Source organism: Apteryx rowi, unplaced genomic scaffold, assembly GCF_003343035.1.
Source record: "Apteryx rowi isolate R43461 unplaced genomic scaffold, aptRow1 scaffold_45, whole genome shotgun sequence".
In the NCBI taxonomy this organism is placed as follows: domain Eukaryota; kingdom Metazoa; phylum Chordata; class Aves; order Apterygiformes; family Apterygidae; genus Apteryx; species Apteryx rowi.
Window position 1 is genome coordinate 1974030 of NW_020450705.1, and position 13522 is coordinate 1987551.

General features: G+C 47.4%; 1 protein-coding gene across 1 annotated transcript in view; it reads left to right on the top strand.

The window, feature by feature from the left end:
• Nucleotides 1–532: 532 nt before the first annotated feature.
• The window catches only part of PLXNA2 (plexin A2), a 171734-nt gene continuing 158744 nt past the window's right edge, over nucleotides 533–13522 (top strand). Inside the window, exons 1-2 of the mRNA XM_026077185.1 lie at nucleotides 533–1720; nucleotides 3993–4175. Coding sequence (XP_025932970.1) covers nucleotides 533–1720; nucleotides 3993–4175 — 1371 coding nt within the window. The remainder of the gene's footprint in view (nucleotides 1721–3992; nucleotides 4176–13522) is intronic.

A 13522-nucleotide genomic window follows, 5' to 3' on the forward strand; every position in this document is an offset into this window, starting at 1 on the left:
GCTCAGTGCACTTGCCTGCATGAGACTTCTACCTCAGGTTTTTAAATTAAATCATAGAGGACTTAAAGGTAGAAAACACCTCATTTCCTCTGTTGCTTCCAACAACATACCCTGCAGGAGACATCCTTTTAGCCARGATTGCAGATTGATGGTTGGGTGTGTGAACTGCAGGCTTTGTCTTGGGCTGAAGCTGATTATCCCCTCCCATGGCTGAGCAGAGTACATTATAAACAGCTAAACCACATAACAAATTAACACGCAGAGGCTGAACCAAGTGGCAAAACATCAAGACTGAACTGTTTACCAATAAGTAAGGAGACCTGCTTAATTCTTGTTGGGCTCAGAGATGTACTCACTTTATCTCAAGGACTGTATAATTAGATAGCCTCCTTTGAATTCTCTCTGCAGGGCGCACTGGATCTAATCCTCTGCTCTGTATGTTGTTTTTTTCCTTTTCCCCCCAGAACCATGTGAGGAACATTGCTGGGGCAAAGGACAAACGCAGGGAACACGGAAGTTTGCCTTTCCCAGGATGGATCAGAGGAAGAACTGGCCTCGGGTACTGGACTCCGACGGCTGGTCAGTGGCTTTAGTCTGTCTCTTCTTGGCATTGCTTTCCCGGAATGTGTCCAGCAATGCCTTGTTCAGCACCTTCCACTCTGAGAACCGGGACTGGACTTTCAACCACCTGACTGTCCACCAAGGCACTGGAGCAGTCTATGTTGGAGCCATCAATCGGGTTTACAAGCTTTCGGGTAACCTGACCATTTTGGTGGCTCACAAAACTGGTCCTGAGGAGGACAACAAATCTTGCTACCCGCCCCTCATTGTCCAGCCATGCAGCGAGATCCTGACCCTCACCAACAATGTCAACAAGCTGCTGATCATTGACTACTCTGAGAACCGGCTGCTGGCTTGCGGGAGTCTCTACCAGGGGGTCTGCAAGTTGCTGCGCCTGGATGACCTCTTCATCTTGGTAGAGCCATCACACAAAAAGGAGCACTACCTCTCCAGTGTCAACAAGACAGGCACTATGTATGGTGTGATTGTGCGCTCAGAAGGTGAGGATGGGAAGCTCTTCATTGGCACGGCAGTCGATGGGAAACAGGATTATTTCCCCACCCTCTCCAGCCGCAAACTTCCACGGGACCCAGAGTCATCAGCCATGTTGGATTATGAGCTCCACAGTGACTTTGTCTCCTCCCTTATCAAAATCCCCTCAGATACGTTGGCCCTTGTTTCGCACTTTGACATCTTCTATATCTACGGTTTTGCCAGTGGCAATTTTGTCTATTTTTTGACTGTCCAGCCAGAGACCCCAGAAGGAGTTTCCATCAACTCCGCCAGTGACCTCTTTTACACGTCTCGTATCGTCCGTCTCTGCAAAGATGACCCCAAGTTCCATTCCTACGTCTCTCTGCCCTTTGGCTGTGTCAAAGGGGACACAGAATACCGCCTCCTGCAAGCTGCTTACCTCTCAAAGCCAGGAGATGTGCTGGCCAAGTCCCTCAATATCACAGCCCAGGAAGATGTCCTCTTTGCCATTTTCTCCAAGGGGCAGAAGCAGTACCACCAGCCACCGGATGACTCTGCGCTCTGCGTCTTCCCTATTCGCACTGTCAACGCTCAGATCAAGGACCGCCTGCAGTCCTGCTATCAGGGGGAAGGCAACCTGGAGCTGAACTGGCTACTGGGGAAAGATGTTCAGTGCACTAAAGCGGTAAGGACACTTTTGGCAGTTTGCTGTGATAGAAACGCAGCCTATTGGTACAGGGAGCTCCAGCAGCCCAGAACCTGCTTTGTACAGAGGGAGTGTTTGGGGGTTATGGCCCTGGCTTCAGCAGAACCAGGATCAGCTCCCGGCTTTATTGCACATGGGCTTGCAGAATCTGATTAATCTTTTAGTGCCTCAGATTCCCTGAACGTGGAGCAGATACAGTAGTCCTTTTCATCTTTAATCCTTATTGTTATTAGGCAGTTACAACAATGAAAGGAAGAGATACCCTTTATTCATCTATTTAAATACTATGCTGCTTGTTGGAAGTGTTTTGCTGTTCCCAACCTCAGGCTCTAAAATTCTGAGGAAGCCAGAGGAAGGCTGTCTCACCCTTCCCACAGCAGGAGGGTGGTACAAACAAACTAACAAGATAAATACAAATGACAGTTGCATCTTTCGTGTTTTTATTCAGCTGGTTTCTTTAATCTTGATTCACATGCAGATTGTTCCTGGGCTGACTTGAGAATCCCTGGGGCCTTCTTTTGCCAAGCATGTTAAGTTTGGCTGCTAGGAGAAGATAAATGTGGGTTAAATGAAGTAAAAGAAGGAAAGTGGAGAGGAGCTAGAACACTGGCTAGCACAGGGGAGAGTCATGGGACAGACAGCTTTCCCTGTCTCAGTTGCAACTAGATATGCCTGAACATTTGGTAGTTACTTAACATCCCTTGTGAAAAAATGAGTGAGTGGAGTTATCGCTATCGTGGCAAGCTGCCACCCATATCACAGCCCTGCCACCTACTCTGTGTAGGAATTTACTGAAACAATCTCAGCTGATATGACTTAATAACACTTACCCGTTAATGTAATGATTTTCCCTTACTGGTGACAAGTGTTGTTCCAGGGAGCAGCCAGTGTCCGTATTCCCTCTTTTGTAGAAGGGAGATTGAGGCACAGTGAGATTTGTTTTTTTTAAAAAAAAAGTGCACAACTGGACAGTGGCAGAAACAAGAATACATCTCGGACCTCTGGACCTCAGCCTAGCGTTCTCCATTACGCACTCTGCCTCGATAGCAGAGCTTGGATRGTGGTCATTCCTCTAGCTTAGCACTCAGGTATTTTGTGTTGCCACGCAATTACCCTGTGTGGGTAATTGGATATCCCACCTTTCCAGGGCAGCCAGTCCAGCATTTCCACCGGCCACCTCTTTGCTTGGGAAAGCTAATCAGGACTTCCAGAATTTAAAATCTGCCCTGGAGCTGGGCTGTTTGTACAAAAGGGAGGTGACTGCTTCCAAAAGGAATGAACAGCAGTGAGCAGGAAACAGCAGCTTCCTCTCCACTCTCGCTGTGCAGACTCAGCCCACGTCTGCCCTTCCTCTGGCCGGTGCTGCTGATCCACACTTGCCCCATGCAGCCCGTGGCAAGGCCACCACTGCTGCAAGCTGGCAGCAGCAGAAAGGCAGGCAGCTGGCAGCAGCCACCTTGCTACTCCCACCCCCTACCTGCGTGGTACTGGGGTGCTCGGGAAGAGCAGGAATGTGGGTTTGTTTTTGTGAATGGGTGTCAAATGCAACGTGAGCYGGGTTGGGAAAGCATGTTCTTGGCTCAGCAGCACAGGCTGTAGAGCAGAGTTTCTTGTACACCTATGTGTGAGAAAGTGGTTTAACCCTCAGCTCTTAGGTCAGTTATGCTGCTGATGCTTCACTTTCAACTACTGAGATAAGGGACGGAACTGGGGATACAGGAAAAAGTTTAAGCTGCTCTGCTATGATCTCTGAACAGGCTTGTGTGGCCTTCAAGGGAAGTGTRCTGATGTGGAGATGTTGAGCACCTTCCTGCTTGTAGTGCTCAGCACCTCTGGAAATCAGGGCAGGGGAGGTGAAATGCATGGAGGAGACAGCTCCTGTGTGGACCATGCATGCATAAGACCTAAATCCATGAGAAAGCTAATGGATTTTGAAAACCAGTGGAAATATCTACTGGTGAACTTAGGGTTCTACATCAGCCCTGTCCATGCACATTTTTGAAGCAGTCAGTATGCATACACGGTCCATGACGTGGCCCAGGCAGGCTTCAGAGTTTCTTGGCCTTGGGTGGCAAAGATAACATATTGAGGAAGACTGCTGAGCCTGGCAGTGGTATCTGGGCAGGGGTTGTGCGACTGTTGCTCCTGCCCTGCTGTCAGGACTGCGTGCTGTCCTGCATGAGCCTGAATGTGTGCGTCTGCCCTGTGCTTTGTATTTCACTCACGATTGCCCCAAACCTTGTCTTTCCAGCCAGTTCCAATTGATGATAATTTTTGTGGGCTTGACATCAACCAGCCCCTAGGAGGCTCTACACCGGTGGATGGAGTGACGCTTTTTACCTCCAGCCGGGACCGGATGACTTCTGTTGCTTCATACGTCTACAATGGCTACAGCGTGGTGTTCGTGGGGACTAAAAGTGGCAAGCTGAAGAAGGTAAGCTTATTTCTGTGGCTTTAGGGAGCCAGGATCCATTTCTCATTTCCTTTCTCAGGAGTCTCTGATGCATTTGGCTAGTGCCATGGCTTACATGGTGTGCCATGGCTTAACTCTTTCAATGGGCTTGTGTCTCTCTATCCCATCTCATAGAGGCCCTCTCTGGAGGGAAGACTGAGTGCAAGAACGCTTTGGGGGGGGTTTCTTTGGTGGTGGCAAAATTGCTGGTTTTGGCAGGACTTTCATGTTTGGTGGCTGGAGAGATGTGAATGGGTTAACTTGGCTACTTCTGGAAATCAAGCCTCAGGGCAAAGTCCTGCTGCCTCTTACCTCATACTCTTCCCCCAGACAACTGGGTGATTGATCAGCCCTGGAAGATAAAATTCTTCACCCTTTACTGGGGCTAGTTGCCCAGGGCAAAGAAACACTCCATGTTGGTTTTCTCTCCCAGCAACAAGAGATGGGGGGTGATGATGTGTGAAGTCAMACTGGGTGTTTTCCTCCTTTGTTTCTTCTGAACCACTCTTTTYGGTAAGTGAGATGCAAAGTCTGGTCAGATCTGATCACACTTCTGTTGAGTGTGGCCTATGCTRGTCATATCTCAGAAGTCCCACATTTAAAATGAGCCTGGAAATGGACTTGTGGAGGTGTAGCCAGGCACCTTGTATGGACTCCAGAGTACTAGGGCTCAGACATGCTGGAAGGAAAACTCACTGTGCTATTGCTCTTTAGTGTTAGAKCTGCAAGTGGAAGTCATGATTAGGCCCTTCCTCAGGACGAGAAGAGGAGGCTCTTAGATCTAAAATCTTTGTGTGAAATGTGATGTCAGGAGAACATAGTGTGTTGGAGGGGACAGATGGTATGGATGGTTGAGGTAGTAGCACAGACATGTGTGAGGAGAAATCAAACCTCATCACCTGTCCTGGGTTTACAAGGCAGCAGAGGTGTGCAGGAACTGCAGCAGAGATCTGTTTACTGATGCTTTCATGTGGCCCTGGCTTTCAGCTGTGCTAGCTCATCAGTGTTTGCAAAAATCTGATCCGTCTTTGGCAAAACTAGCCTTACAGTTGCTGCTTTGGAAAACTGAGACCCTTCAAGTTAACCTAAAATGTAAATGACAGCATTAGGTGAGCCCCCTAAGTGCAAACTGCTTCCCAGCACCAGGGAAAGAGTTAACAAATGTAATCAACAGCAGATTGTTAATTTTTGTGTCCTTAAGCAGCAGGGAATTTCTTTCTCATCTATCCAGGAAGATACAAGGACAGGCAGATATTACAGTTGAATGTCTGCATCATTTTAATTACATCAGTTCATTAATATTCATTCAGCACTTTACAAGTGCTGAGTAGCAGTAAATTAGGTGCCTCCCTGGTGCCTCTCAAGTTGCGGTGGGGCAGTTTTGAACGTTACAGAGACTGGGCTCGGAAGCCAGAATCCCTTCTCCTCCCTGCCCGGCCACAGGCCCGCAGTGGTGCGCCCAGCTCCGTGAGTCTTCTAGCTAAGTTGATGGAAGAAGCGCCCTCAGCATATTGCAGATGCATTATGTTGTCAGGTTTCGAGCCAGCCATGTAGCCTGCTACGGTACTTGCTGTTCACGGTGTTTGGGGGGGGGGAAGTAGGGGAGGTGCCTCATTTAGAGACAGTTAAAACAAACAGCTTGTGCCTGCACACTAGGCATTTACTGTGGCGAGCGGGATTGCATTCCATTAATTGTGCAGGATTACAGAAGCATTCTCTCCAGCACTGTTTAATTCYGTGTGTGCTATTTGTATGTTGAAGACCCCTTTAAACTTCTACCTTTTTCATGCAAAGTAAAGCTATTTGTGTCTATCCATTTTACTCTGCTAGGAGGGAGGGGATCTCTGTAGGAGCGGGGGAGATGGGGAAAAAGAAGTAAGGGGAATAGTTCAAGTTTTACCTGCTTGAGCCAGCGGTAAACAGGTGCTGAGAAAATTGGTTCATGTCTCCAGCGAGTTCATTCTAGGCATCCACTGCAGTCAGCCTTTCATGGCATCTGCCAAGCATCCTTATTTAACATTTATCGGCATTGTCTGCAGCCGATTAGACCCACGCCTCCTGTTAGCATTAGTGGGAGCTAGTACTGTCCCATGCATTGCTGCCTGGGGCTGGGACTGTTGTTCTTCTCTATCTTGTGGTCCTGTCCACACATTTAAAAATTCTGTTCTCTTTTGACGTGTGGGATTGTTTTATATGGCCTAAGAAAGAACCAGGAAACAGCTTTCCCTTGAGCTATGGGGGTGTGCTTGGGACGTTCATTGCAGAGGAGGCACTGCAGACCTGTTGGGAAGTTAACAGATTGGCTTGAGGGGGGTGTGTGATCCAAGACTAGACACGTCTTGAAGTTGGTGAGTAGTCAGGATGCTCAGTGTCATAAACACTTCTATGTCTCTCCTTCCCCTTTTGTAAAATGAGGTCAGTAAAAATGTACACACCTCTGTAAAGTGCCGGAGATTTACAGACAAACACCCTGTCTCCCCCATCTCACCACCTTGCATATCTACCTACACGATTAATGTCTGAAAGCTGTCACACCTATTCCCTCTCCCACAGTTGTTGATTTACTTACTATGGAAACCCCAGACTGAGCCCACCAGCTTGTTTCAAAGATGCTTTTTTTCCTGTAGCTTCAGGAAAGAAGCCAGGGAGCCAGCTCTGAAATTTTTTAAATTTGTCTGCTTCCCCTGTGAGAATTCATTACTGAAAATGCCGTGTTATCTCACTGATGTCCTTCTTCCTATTAGTTATTCACCTAACAGGCTCATGTGAAGTTCCCTAGGAGAGTTTCTGCTGCTTTTTCAGCCTCTCTTCCAAAGGAACAGCCTGCCTAAGGTCCCCAGCCCTGGCAAGGGCCGGCCTGCCTCCCCGCTGCATTGCGTGCCCGGGCCTGGGCCGCCTGCCCAGCTTTCTCCGAGCGGGGTGCAATAACTCGCCGTCCCCCAGGCATCCTCTGTGGCYGTGAGAGTCTGAAGAGCTCAGCTGGAGCTTTTTTGGTCAATTTAGCCAACTTTTTTCCCTGGGAAAGTTATATTTCTCAATTTTTAACGGGATCCTCTGAGAGAGAGTAAATATGTGCCGTGTGCTGTAGCTTGAGTCCCGCTCTTCTGTTACAGCCCCATTTTCTCCAGTCCTGCTCTTTCCTCTGCTTCCCGTGGCGTATTTGAAGTCCCTTTTGGCTCCCCCTCGCCCACCCCCTCTCGCTCCTTTGAGCAGCCAGCACTGACTGACTTTTAAAAGGAGGAGTGAATTTTTTTTTTTTTTGTGCGCTCTGAAACAGCGCTCGATGCTGTGTGCCCCGTAACGAGCTTGGCGCGCTTCCCAGGCTCCCGCGAGCGAGCCGGCTGTTTGTTTTGGCGGTTCACGAGCCCYGCCGGGCGCAGCAGGCCCGGCCCCGCGCAGGCAGCCCCGGAGGTCCGCTTGCCACGCGGGGCTGCAGCGAGCAGGCCGGTCGGTGCAGCCTTGGCCGTGCTGGGCGAGAGGGTGCGGGTGCCGGAGCCGTCGTGGAAGCGAGGTGGCGGGTCGAGCAGGGCTGTTGAAATGCAGAATCCTGCTGCTTCTGTGGCCGTCCGGGCCCGTGGGACGTGGAGCTGTTCGGCCAGCTCCTCGCACCGCTGATGAAATGCGTGTGCATGCACCGGTCTGTCCTCTCCTGCTACTGAAGTTCTAAGGGAAAAGGCTTAATCAATAAATCTATTCTCCATTAAAGCCCTGTGCCGGAGGTACAATTTTCTAGCGCAGCACYGATTCAGCCAGCCTGTTCCTCCTTGTCGTGACCTGCCTGTGCACGGGGCTCGCCTTATGGAGAGGGACCCGCCGCGCACGTAGGGCCTTCAGCATATGAAACAGCGCTCTCCTTAGGCTGGGTCCCCTTGCTGCTGGCCTACACCCCCCCCCCCCCAATGCTTCCTCCTGTGCGCTAGAGCCAACCTGTTATAGGTGGTCCCTGGCCACCTTCTTTTTTTGAGAACTACTGTTCCTCAGCAGCTTCCTCTAAGTGAGTAAAAGGCAAAAGTGCTGATGAGACGGTGACCTTTTGGGTAAAGCACGGGTACTTCTCCATACAGCTTGCTGGTCCCTTTCTCCTTTCAAAAGACCCCCGCTTCCTGACCGGGGGAGGAAGTGGGCTGGGGGATTATATTACAGACCTAACCCTTCAGGATCGTGGATTCCTGGAATAAAGTAATTTTCATTGAGCAAAATTAGAAGAGACATTAATGCAACAGTTAACAGCACCTAACTGCTGGGGGGAGATGTGTCGGCTTGCTTGTTCTGTTTATGGCCTTTATACAATTCCATCAATATTGATGTGTGATGCCTTTGATTTTGACACTAATCATTGCTATGAATTAAATTTGCAGCCATATAATTAGGACTGCTATTAATAGGGCCTCAAGCTAAGTACTGCTGTGCTAGCTGTCTTTTTCCTGATGGAAAACGGCATCCGCGGAACTCAGCTAATGTGGTTTGCCTGGTAGATGCTGAGACTGATGTGCAAATTATACTTTCTATATTTAGAGGGACTCTTCTAAAAGGCATGCGTACGGGAAGGGTCTGACTCGGAGGTTTCCTGCGAGGGAGAACACCACTGGTGTCACACCTAAACTTCATAGTAGTAGGACATACAGACTTAGCATGAGAGATAAAGATTGCAGGAAGGAAAGAATAAGCCTCAGTTTTCAGGTCTGAAGGGATGTTATTGCAAATCTTATTTCCATTTTAGCTGCCCTTCCTCATGCAAATCTTTCCATTTATTTCTTCTACCCTATGCTATTTCAACTCTTTCTCTATCCTTATGCATTCCTGGTTTCATCTCCGCTGGCTGAGCACAGTGGCTAGGACAGAAGCATGGCTTACCACTAAAAATCAATCTTGTATTTCATCCCAAGAGGTGTGTATCTTATTAGATCTAATAAATCAGTGAAGTGCCCTTCATTCAGCTTGTCAATGGAGGACATTGTTTGTGATCAAGAATAAATAAATGTCTCTTCTATGTCTGACAGTGCACAGTCTTTGTATTATTTTACCATCATGCTGTTTATGCCTCCTCTAAGAAAAATGAAGTTCTTATAATGGCTTGCAGCCGTGCCATCGCTTGCCTGTGATCGCACGAGCTAAGGACGCTCATGGTTGTGCGCATGGGATGTCTCCAAGGGAAAAGCAAGAACAGTGACTTTGTAGCTGGTGGTTTTTACTCGGCACTGAATTGTTCCAGCGGTGACAAGGCTGTGATCTGTAGTGCTGTGTGCTCAAAGGTGCAGAGAGATTTGGGGTATGCTTCTCAGTGCTGATTGTATTAGAGCCACACAGGGTAGGCGTAAAAGCTGGTCTGTGTGCTTGCAGAGACTGCTTGTCCAAAGCAAGCCAAAGGTGCTCTGCATCGTCCATCTTCAGTGTAAACTTTGGTACTGCAGGCAAGAATTCAGTAATGGAGGTCTTGGTTATTTCTGACATCTGAAGTGAAGGGTAATGTTTGCATCTTAGTTTGCTCCCGATCCTCATGGATAGATGAGCGTCATTCGTTGTTCTAAAGCAGTGTGGTGCTCTGTCCCAGTTGTAGCTGCATTTGTACGTGGCTTGAGTCAATTCTGGCATGCAAGTGACCTGGGAAGAACTGTTTTGGGATCTCTCTGGGGGAAAAGCGCTACAAGGGAGGAAAAAAAAAAAAAAGTATTGCTGTAAGTAGAGTTTTCTTGATTACAAATGCATTTTTATTTACCTGTTGAATGCCTGAATGCACAATGCATAATGCTGTCTGTCCTTGTTTGCAATGAAGGCTAATACTCCACTTTTGTAAGGAACAGTGATAACTGATCGGATTACTCAGTCAGGGGAAAGGCAAACTTTAAATGTGTTGTTACTTTGTGGTATGTGGTAGTTTTATTTAGTTTGGCTGATTTAACTTGTTCCATTAGTGGGAATAAAATAGGTCTTCACAATGAAATATACATCAGAAGCTGTCCTTATCTGCCTCCATGCTATGGATGGTTATCTTATTCTTTTAGTTTACCCTTAATTATCACCCAGGCATATTCTGTAACACTGTAGGAAAGAAATCAGCCGCATCAGTGTGTAGAGAAGCCAAGAGGACATCAGACAGTTATTGAACAGATGAAAATCATTTGCTTGAAGACCCTTTCCAAAGGAGTTTCCTAGTTTGGGAAATAGGTTGTAACACTGGATGCATTGCGGACTTGGCCCTTCCCGGCCACTCCGTCACCCTCGGGAAAGCAGACCTCGGTGTCCCAGCAGAGCTGTCGGATTGCAGATGACTTCTTGCTTGATTGAAGCAGTTGTTTACTTGAAAGCCCTGAGAAACAGGACTGTTTCTTGCCCTAAGATGTGAAATAAGAGGGTATTTATATGGTACTATGTTGTTCATGATTTACTCTGTTKTGATGAGGGAAGCTGGAATTTTTTTTCTCCCTAAACAAGGGCTTTCCAGCCTCAGGCAGTAATTCCCCCTTTGCTGCCATTGTGTAAAAGGGTGCTCTGAAATCGTGACCCCAGCAAATGAGGCCCCTGCACAGTCCCCCAAACTACCCGATAGTCCCTTACGTTGGTTAGCGTTAGCAGCCAGAACTGGAGTTGTACTTTTAAATTGTGGTGTGTGCAGGGAAATGTGAAAAGGCCTCAAAGCTGAAGGAAAATGGCGTATTTCAGGGTAAGTCATAGCTGGCTGGTCAATGTTTAAGAGAAGCCAAATTTGTCCATCAATACTGATGCAGATGAAATGGGAGCAAGGATGACAGAGGAAATGGAGTGCTTTCAGGAGAAGAAACATTATTAATTTTCTCCTCCTTCAGCTCCTTAGGGACACATCTGCTTAAACGGCCTGATGAGCATTTAAACTAGTCCCTGGAAAGCAGGAAAAGGTGCAGCGCCTTTGCAGAGGGAGCGGGGCGCGCTGGAGAGCGCCGGGCCGAGGGGCAAGGCCCGGGGCTGGAGCAGGGCTGAAGGGAGGCTCCAGGGCAGGAAGGTGCCAAGGCTCTTTAGACTCTGCTTTCGACTGGGCAGTTCGAGAATGTCCCTGCCGCCTCTTCGAGGCATGAAATTGGCCTCCTCTTCTAGCGTTACTTCTCCACTTCGGTTATCTGTTGCCTAGCAGGGTAAGTAAAATGAAAAAAATGAGAAGTTGTGATATATTTTTATAGCTGTTGGACAGCTAAGGTGCAGGTTTGCAGGAAACGCTGTGTGAAATCGAGCTGGGTGGGCTCAGCCTGCTTTCATCTGTTTCTTGGTCATGAGAGGATGATGCCTCTCTTGGTTCTGACTCAGATTCAGACACCTTGAAAAATCTACTTGAAACTTTGAGTGCAACAATTATATTTTACTTGCATTATTAGTTACATATTTATTCTTGGGTGTTTTAGGCCGAAATCTCTCTTTTTTTTTTTTTTTCCTCCTAATAAACCAATTATCTCCATCCTTTGAGGCAAATGGTTGAGCAAAGTTCAAAGAAATTGTTGGGTTTTTATACAGCCAGGAATAAAGTTTGGAGTGCCATGTGTAAGGGTAAAAGCTTTGGCAAAGAAAAGAAATACTCAGTTACCACACAGGGCTGGTGTTCCCACTTGAGCACCKGTGTTTTTTCTTTAAAGAATTTAGAAGGTAACTAATCCTCATACCTTTTATAAGAGGTATTACCTCCTTTGTGCAGAGGAGGAAAGCGAGGCAAAAGTTCTTCCTCCTCCAGCTCRTGCTAGAAGCAGAGTTACATTTTCATCTAGTACATTAATGTATTTCTTGTTGAAGTCTTCTGGTGAAAAATGAGTATTAGGAAATGCTGAACTATTTTGTAAATTCATGTTAGATTTTTCTGACTTTTTCCTCCTTTGCTCCAAGTGTAAATCTGAAGTTATGTTCTAGATGTTGTACGATACGGGGGTTAGAAGACTATTTGTGAATCAAGACGTTTATGCTTTCTTTAGTATATTTTTTTTCTGCAGACTTCTTAAATTCTCACTGAGGTCAAAATAGCATGAGTCCTGAACCATTTGTAAGACCTTTAAATCCCTGGGTGGCAAGAAATACTGAGAAGACCATGCTTATAGAAGCAAAATATGCTTCTATAAATACCTTCTTGAGGCAAAAAGAATGTATGGGGAAAACAAACGTAAAGAGAGAGACTGGGGAGTCCGAACGGGCTGTGCTGCCTGCTGGCACGTTGCTCCCAGCCCCTGAGCTGCTGGTACAAAATGGTTGGGATTCAGGAACGGGRAGGAGATCAGAAGGAATATATGGAGCAGTTCATATGGAAAGGGAAACTCCTTGCACGCAGGCTTTCCAGAGCACCAAAGAGGAGTATGGTGAGGATGAATGAAAATCCATCTCCCGCGGGATGGGCGCACGTTACGCTGCGCTAGAGGGACCCAAGTTGTGTTTCTGCTGTGGCCATGGAGCTCAGGTTGTCCGTGCCCTGCAGTGTAGTGACAGCCGTCAAGTGCTACAATGCCACCGATTTTTATTGCAATGTTGGATCTGTACATCTGCCTTTTTTCCAGCCGCCAGTTGGGAAAGATCTTTTATGTACAAACATATCTTGGCATGTGACTGGGGCATGAAAGATCAGTGAATTAAATCCTGCACAAAAATAAGCACCACCACCATAATTTGTGACTGGACTTGCAGTTATGCTCTACCTTGTTCATCTGGCTGGTGCCTCCTTTAATTTTTCTTCCGTTCCATGATCGAGTTTGCTCTCCGTTGTTGTTACGGCTGCTTTTTGCTGTTGGCCAGGGCAATGACAATGTTAGCTGTGCTGTAAAATACTGCATGGTTTGAGAAGGCAAATTCATCACTTGAATGTCTGCCCAATATTTATGGATGTGCTAAACAGGCATGGATTGGATGCAGCCAGTCTGTATATTAGCATTAGTCCATTACGCCTTTTATGATGCATAGTGTCCCCACCTCCCCCTGCTTTTTATTACTGTCTTTTCATTTCTGAAGAGACGCTTGGAATGGCAGATGCCTACATTTCTCAGGTCTTCAGGGAGCTCTTTGTAGGCAGCCCAGCTTGAGTAATAAACAAGGGAGATAAACCACAGCATGTGGTATGAAAACTCCTGGCGGCTGGAGAGTGCAAAGCTAGGGATAATTTTGCACTGTAAAAGTCGCACGTGGTGTGTGATGGGGTCGCAGGACTTCCCTGCTGCAGCCAGCCGGAGAGGGGAACTGGAGTAAAGGCTGTGACTTGCATGAAAAGGGCAGCAAAATGCCGTATCTGAATGTGGCTACCATCTATTACCAGCAATGGTAGTAATTCCTTACTTTCCTCTCAGCTGCCCCTGTGCATATGCTTTCAGATGGCTTACTGCCTGGAAACTGCA